Source organism: Sardina pilchardus, chromosome 8 (genome assembly GCF_963854185.1).
Source record: "Sardina pilchardus chromosome 8, fSarPil1.1, whole genome shotgun sequence".
Lineage (NCBI taxonomy): Eukaryota > Metazoa > Chordata > Actinopteri > Clupeiformes > Clupeidae > Sardina > Sardina pilchardus.
Window position 1 is genome coordinate 25,707,857 of NC_085001.1, and position 8,020 is coordinate 25,715,876.

General features: G+C 43.0%; 1 protein-coding gene across 1 annotated transcript; it reads left to right on the top strand.

Moving 5' to 3' along the window:
* The first annotated feature begins 442 nt into the window (after positions 1-442).
* Positions 443-7,457, top strand: LOC134089088 (disintegrin and metalloproteinase domain-containing protein 9-like). The gene is made up of 16 exons (XM_062543399.1): positions 443-515; positions 851-927; positions 1,232-1,454; positions 1,529-1,594; positions 1,899-1,970; positions 2,350-2,522; positions 3,016-3,100; positions 4,273-4,421; positions 4,612-4,777; positions 4,932-5,024; positions 5,113-5,308; positions 5,401-5,482; positions 6,262-6,451; positions 6,571-6,651; positions 6,759-6,863; positions 7,171-7,457. The coding sequence occupies exons 1-16, from the start codon at positions 510-512 to the stop codon at positions 7,192-7,194; spliced, it is 1,788 nt and encodes a 595-aa protein (XP_062399383.1). The 5' UTR covers positions 443-509; the 3' UTR covers positions 7,195-7,457.
* Positions 7,458-8,020: the final 563 nt, after the last annotated feature.

Below are 8,020 nucleotides of genomic sequence, written 5' to 3' on the forward strand. Positions count from 1 at the left end.
TGAAAGAAAATTAGAATGAGGAACAGATTGTGAAATATGGCATGACTAGTGTCTAGTGCCACCCTCACAAATGACCACAAATGCAAAATTGAGGCCAACAGTAAAGTGACTCCACAAATGCACGCTACAGTGCACATAATTATTTGTTGTGTGCCTTACAATTTAGCGCTGAATTAATTAAATGTATGTGGAGATTGGTGAAGCAGCAGTATCAATACTGCTGACATTTGACAATACTGCTGACATTTGCTCAGCCCAGGTTCAACTTGTGAAGCTGCCATTGTGATTCTGTGTCCCTTTGGATGGAAGTGTCTGCTTCATACCAGTCCATTTTAACTTCAGCTTTGAATATTCATGTAAGCTACAGCATATCTTGCATTTGTATTCCATGTTTTGTAGGTGTCTTCATGTTCATGTGTTCATGTTCTGTTCACAGGCTCCTACTTGACACAAATTTCACTGTTTACACATATGACACAAATGGCTCCCTTATCAGTGAAAGACCCGACATGCAGGTATAACAAACCGACACACCAACATCTTACATTCATGCAGACACTGCATTTTCATTCGATGTGGGATTATTAGTCATTGGTCATTTCACACTCTGACACACGGTTCTAAAAACACCCTGGTGATGTGTGTTCTAGTAAGTTTTGCCCCAACCATGTGACGTGTCATCCATGATCCATGACCACATGTATATCATACATCACAAACAAACAAACCCACATCTGTCTGAAAATGGGATCCAATGACAACACCTGTGTTGCTTGACACACATGGAAGGCAACTTCTTAAAATTTTCCATTCAGTCTTTCTGAATTATTCACCCTTCAATCCTATACAGAGTCACTGCCATTACAAAGGCTATGTGGAGGATGTCGAGTTTTCATCTGTGTCTGTTAGCCTTTGCTCTGGACTCAAGTCAGTAAAACCCATTTACTCTGAAATATGGTGCTTTTGACCTTTTGCTGTGTTTGTGTCATAACTTGTGTAACATTTACTGTATGCTATTTATTTAAGTGTTTTAGTTCTGAGTCTAACAATAAAGCCAGTTCTAAAACATTTGTGTGTGTGTGTGTGTGTGTGTGTGTGTGTGTGTGTGTGTGTGTGTGTGTGTGTGTGTGTGTGTGTGTGTGTGTGTGTGTGTGTGTGTGTGTGTGTGTGTGTGTGTGTGTGTGTGTGTGTGTGTGTGTGTGTGTGTGTGTGTGTGTGTGTGTCTTCTCAGTGGATTCCTGAACATAGGGAATGCCAGACTAGGGATTGAGCCTCTGGAGGGCTCCTCTGACTTTGAGCATGTGGTGTACCGCTTGGAGGATGAGGAGACGGAACCTTTCAGCTACAGAACCTCTCACACCCATCACCATGACGACAACAACATTTCCCCTGACCAGACCATCGTCCACTCTCACAGTGATTTACCTGAGCACCCAGACAGTCATTCACTCAGAGTGAGTGTGTGTGTGTATGGCCGATGATGTCATTCTTTTGAACATATGTATGAATGTGTGTGTTTCCCCCCCAGAGGAGACGAGCGGTAATGCAGCAGACTCACTACGTGGAGCTGATAATTGTGGTGGATAAAAAAACAGTGAGTGACGGGTACAATGACCTTCGACCCCACTCCTTCCGCATTGTGTTAAGTCATTTAAATGAAGTTGAATTATTTCCTTATTTTCTCAATTTAATTTGATAGTTTGGTAAGATGTCTATAATTTTATGTTTACAAAGGACTCCAAGATAATGCATTTTATAGGAGGTGTGATGTTAATGAGATGAAAAGGGAATATGATTTGGAATTAAGAGTGAAGGGCAATGTAAAAAAGAAAAGCACAAGTTTCCTCCTCTCATCCCTCTCCTCTCCCTTGTTTCTCTTCCTATTTTCTTCCCAACAGTACGTAGCACTGGAGAGTAATGCAGCCCGGGTTCAACATCATATGATACAAGTTGCTAATCGCCTAGATAGTGTAAGTAGTAAACTGAAATAAGCATTCTGTGTTTAAACAAATGGTGTCTGGGTGGGAAGATTCTGTCAGTATGTTGGCTGCTCTGCTGCGGCAGGGGCCTTTCAAAATGTCTGCCAGGCCATATGGATGCCCCTCTGAAGGGCCTTGCAGTCCGCAGCCATCACTCACTGTGGCAGAGATCCTCATGCATGTCTCCATCAGCTCTCACCTGGACCACTGCAGTGGGGAGTTCTCACCTGCACGCACCAGGCCCTGACCGCACATCACCCCCATGCTCCTCCATCTCCCCTTCCCTCTCAGGTCATTCTGCCCTGAGACATTTCACATCCCTCCTCCCCATCTCCTGACCTCTCTGCATCCCACTCGCCTTCTTTTTCAGATGTACGAGCAGCTGAACGTCCGTGTGGTGTTGGTGGGGCTGGAGATCTGGACGGCAGGGAACCTCATCACTGTGGATGGCAAGAACCCTGGGAGTGTATTAACAAACTTCTGGAAGTGGAGGAGGAACAATCTGCTGCCCCGCCATTACCACGACAATGCTCAATTTGTTGTGTGAGTGTGTGTGTGTCTGTCTTTACGAGTGTGTTTGTCTGTTTTTGTGTCTGTTCAGCCATTGAAATTTTGCCCATTTTGTCCCTTTACATTCATTTGCAAATACAAATAAGTAATGAGTGTACAAGTAAAAGTAATGTGTGTTTCTCTCTTCCCCTGCTCCTCTCCACTCCTCTCTCTCCTTCACTCCTCCCCCTCTCTCCTCTTCACTTCTCCCCCCTCTCCTCTCTTCTACTCTCCCCCTCTCTCCTCTTCACTTCTCCCCCTCTTCACTTCTCCCCCCTCTCCTCTCTTCAACTCTCCCCCTCTCTCCTCTTCACTTCTCCCCCCTCTCCTCTCCTCTCCCCCTCTCTCCTCTTCTTCTCCCCCTGTCTCCTCTTCACTTCTCCCCTCTCTTCTCCCCCTCTCTCCTCTTCTTCTCCCCCTCTCTCCTCTTCACTTCTCCTCTCCTCTCCTCTCCTCTCCCCCTCTCCTCTTCACTCCTCCCCTGCAGGAATGAACAGCTCAGTGGAGGACAGACGCTTGGCTTTGGCTCCATGTCCACCATGTGCAGCAGTAAGAGTGCTGCAATAAGCACGGTAAGGCATAGGGGTGTAAAGATTAACCGATACGTATCAGAAGGCAAACCTCTGGATCGGTTTAAATGTACTATAAACCGATTGATAAATCGATTTTTAAATGACGAATCGGAAAGCTAACGTTACAAATTATGTTACTTTCAAAATCATAAGACCAACCTTGATTTGCTAACACACCAGAGCGTCTAGCCTTCTCCAACGAGGGTAGCATCACTGCTACAGTGGCAACAAACTAGTTGTCGAGTTTAGTGAAATGCAGATAACGCTGACGTTAACGTGTGTTGAAGTATCCTGAACAAAGTCATATATTCGGTTGTAAGCACAAGCCTCAAACCTAGCTTCATAGGCTTCAACAAGCACCCCTTATCTAATTGCTCAGCCTCCTGCATTCCCTACGCCGCTTGTCTTCCCAGTGCTTTGGTGCATGTCTGAAAGTTGACTGAGGAGGGAAGGTAATTGCCTACCCATTGTTGATGTGTTTAACGCGCTTCTCAAAACGTGACTCCTTATATGAAAGGTAATCCAGACAGAGCTACAGCTACATCACATAGTTTTAGACTATTGTGATTGGTTCAGCAGCTAAGTATAGGGTGATATGAATGTATAGATATATATTAATTGGCTGAGTGATTTCGTTTAGACATTTGGACACGTTCTTATTATCTAAATATTTATTCAGTCTCTCAATCCAATCAGTCAACCATCTCATGCCATTTAAAGTAGCAAAAATAATCTGCAGTATGGAAAATAAAATGAGGTTAAGAACTATATTGCTTTTTGGGGCCTATTGCATCGTATCGAATCGAATCGCGAATCATTCTGTATTGAAACGCATCGTCTGTCAATCGTAGCTTTATGAATCAATATGAATCGAATCGTCTTAAAAGGGAGAGATGCACACCCCTAGTAAGGCACTAATGCTAGATTGAGTTACTACATTACTGCTATAAAATACCTTTCCTATGTTTTCACCATCACTTCAAAATCTGTAGGCTACTCACTCTTCTACCGCTTCCATCTGTAATGCTGCTTAACACATCTGACATTGCACACAAGTATTTATGAAAACAAAACCTACCTGCCTGTCATGTGGTCATATGACAATAGGCCCACAATAGGCCCTCCTTGTTCCCTCCAGGTCATGGGTCAAATTACCTCTGTTCCCTCTACAGCACGCCCATGTAAGCTGCCTCTCATGGACCATGGCCCACGAAATAGGCCACAACCTGGGCATGCGTCATGACCCTAAGGACTGCTACTGCTCCGCTGAAGAGTGTGTCATGTATGCCCTTGGAAAGTGTGGAAGCTCGTGTGATGATAAGTGAGTGGAATTCTGAGAACATAGTGAGGGCAAGGTTGCCAAGTCTCACACATTTGGCTGAAGACTCAGGATTGTATGTTCTGAGTCTCATGCTCATGGAAAAAAAATCCATCAACTTCAATGAATCCCATGCCAAAAAAACCGTATCTCTGTTTTGTTCAGTATTTGTCTGCCTTTTTTCTCTCTGCAGTGTGTTTAGCGATTGCAGTGTTGATAGCTTTCAGAAATTCATGGTGCGACTGGATAACAGGAACTGTCTCCTCAACATACCACAGTCACAGGACATTTACACACCTCCCTACTGCGGCAACAACTGGCTGGACCCAGGCGAGGAGTGTGACTGTGGTTCTGAGGAGGTGTGTGTGTTTTGTGTGTAAAGCAGGTTCTGTGGTCTGCGAGAGCATTGAGAACTACGGTAGTGTCTCCATAAAACCTCTGTATCTCACTGGTTAGAAGGGAAACCTAATGTTTCTCTCACTGTCTTTGATTGCCTTTTCTCTCTCTCCTCAGGAGTGCAAGAAGGACCCGTGCTGTGAGCCAAACACCTGTAAGCTGAAGTCCGGGGCTCAGTGTGCCGATGGGGAATGCTGCAGGAACTGTAAAGTAAGTCACCTCACACGAGCCTTACGAACCTTCAACTGTTATATGTACTGTATTCCACATTACTGATGATTGTGTCTTTCTCTCTCAGTTCCGGCCAGGTGGTTATGAGTGCCGCAGTCAGTCAGATGAGTGTGACCTTCCTGAGTACTGCAACGGCTCGTCTTCTGACTGCCAGGCTGATGTCTTTGTGCAGAACGGACATCTCTGCAGGAACAATCAATCATATTGCTACAATGGCAAATGCCACCACCATGATGACCAGTGCAAGGCCTTGTTTGGTTCTCGTGAGTTACAGCTTCCCCACTGGACATTGCATTCTCACAATTCTCTCCCTTCTGAATGAGTGTGTGTGTGTGTGTGTGTGTGTATTTAACAGAGGCAAAGTCTGCTGCTGATATATGTTATCTATTTGTGAACCGTGTTGAAAACTGCGGTGGCAGCAAGGAGTGCCTTATCAGGTAGGAGGAATTTCTCTGATAGATATACAGTATTGTGATCAGTTTCAGCTCAAGATTCACTATATAATACACTTAAAATATGGGATGAAGCAATACAAATTAAGATAACATTGAAATATGACCTGGTGTATCTACTAATTCAAGGCTGCATACAAATTTCTTACAAATACAAAAACAAAACTGATTAGTTACTGTACAGTAGGTTACCCTCTGATGAGCATGATTGTCTATCACACCAGGACAGCATACATTTATAAAGCCTATGTTACATTATTGACCATAGGGTCACACTTGCCAGCTGCACAATTAATTGCAGCCTTTGCGATTTGATAATTGCATTAGTTCAAAGCGATTTCAATTCGATGATGATAAATGATCTTTTAGCAAATATTTCTCATGTAGCTATACACTAAGCAGAGCAGCAGTGTACAGTATGTCATTGTCATTTTCATTTGCATTCCTCCATTTAGCAAACGCTTTTATCCAAAGTGAATTCCAAAAGGAGACTTACAAATGAGTATGCAATCAAATTTATGTGTGTGCAACAAGACTGTATGTGGTATATGGATACATACATACATGCAGTACATACAGTACATACATACATACATACATACATACAATGTATCCCGCTGCATTTATCAGCACCAGTGTTAAAAAAGGCATGTGATCACAGAAACCCTTGGTTCTGGACATGAGGATGAGGTACTGTAACATACAAGGTAAGGTTATCTCTGTACAATATTCATGTGTAGTCATGTGTGTTTTCTTTCCTGCAGAAATGGCAAGTGTGGGAAGCTGCAGTGTGACGATGTGAACCCCGCCTCCACGATTGGAAGACCAGGACGGACCATCGTCACCACCACCACCATCGGTCAGAACAAGTGCTGGGGGATGAAGTCCATGATGGGACCTGATGTTCCTGATCCAGGCATGGTGAACAATGGAACAAAGTGTGGGGAGAATGGGGCGAGTACACACACACACACACACACACACACAGTTTTAGTTGAGATTGTGTTATTTTCATTGTTGTTATTAGCTGAATCCTTATTAGATCTGCATGTGTCACGGTGTCTTGTTCTCAGGTGTGCTTGAATCAGAAATGCAGAGACGTATCGGAGCTCAAGCACGGCTGTGACACGCAGGGTACATGCCTTGGCCATGGGGTAGGACAATGATTCATCTCAATTCATCTCCTCCATCATCATATACATCTCTCCGTGTCCTCCTCTAGCACCCTTAAACAGCAGATCTGCATATGTTCACAACACAGGTCTGTAACAGCAATAGGAACTGCCACTGTGATTACGGATGGGCTCCACCATTCTGTAAGGAGGAGGGCTATGGGGGCAGCATTGATAGTGGCCCTGGAGAAATGGTAGGACATACGTGTAGCAGCATCCACATTTTATGACCCATTGAATAGATTTAATTTAGAATTGGCAAACCAGACTGCAAAGTTGGTTTCTTGTAAGTTATTGAACATATTCATTAAAATCTTACTATCTATGCGTCTCTATCTTGTATGCTGACGGCTTGGAGTCATATTATCATCATATTATGAACCCAGCCTTCTTTAGCTGAGCTCTCAATTTATAACATTCTAGACAAGTTACTTCTGTGGAAACCAAATCTGTGATCCTAATTCATTCACCTGGATCTCGCCTTTCTCACTCTACCCTTAGACACCGTACTGTGATGACGCATGATATCCTCCTCCTACATAGCACTCACCCTACCAAGGCAAAGGTGTCTGCGGAAATGTGTTGGACAGGCAGATGAGAATCAGCAGTTGTGTGTCAATGTTCTGAAAAAGGCAAAGATTATGAATAATGTCATGTTCTAGTTAAACAATGCATTTCTAGATGATGAAGTCTATGAATTACAGGTGAAAAAGATAGAATCACATAACTGCTCATTTGTTGTCCGTTTGTGTCAAATGTAATAAATAAAGATATTTTTCACTTTTAAATGATGGCAGTTGTGAGTGTTGTAATGTGTTTAAGCAACTGTAAAACTGTAATTGGGTAGTTGACAAATGACCAAGAAAAAGTACTTAGTTTGGAAAACATCACTTTTTAAGAACAAATACGTACGGGATAATGGACGACACGCCGTGCGGTTATTCAAAGTTAATGCACGTTCTAGACGGTGATACGGCCCGACGCGAAGCGAAGTTTCTTTAAAAATATGCATTGGCAGTTGTGAAACAAACCTTCTCACAAATTGAGCATTGTGTTTTCAATAGTTTTGCTGTAGTGTGTAATGATGTGTATAGTGTTTACATTTTTGAAAGCTTTGAGCTGCTCTTTTGGTGTGAAAGTTTGAGTTTTGAAGTGAGAAGGTGTGGTTGTGCTTATGTAGCTTTAGAAAAGGGTATTGTGTTTAGACATTGGGGAAATGTGTTTATGGTATTGAAAAATGATGGCTAGATTTAGTAAATGTGTTTAGACAACTGGTCATTTGGTTTAGAGGATTGGCTTTTGTTTTTTAGCATTTGAGAAAAAACTGTAATATCTAAATTATTATGTTGTC

Excerpts from the sequence above, each read along its gene's own strand:
- LOC134089088 (XM_062543399.1), top strand. Across the intron at positions 5,483-6,261 it reads AGCAAGGAGTGCCTTATCAG|AAATGGCAAGTGTGGGAAGC; the intron begins GTAGGAGGAATT and ends TCTTTCCTGCAG. Across the intron at positions 6,864-7,170 it reads ATAGTGGCCCTGGAGAAATG|ACACCGTACTGTGATGACGC; the intron begins GTAGGACATACG and ends CTCTACCCTTAG.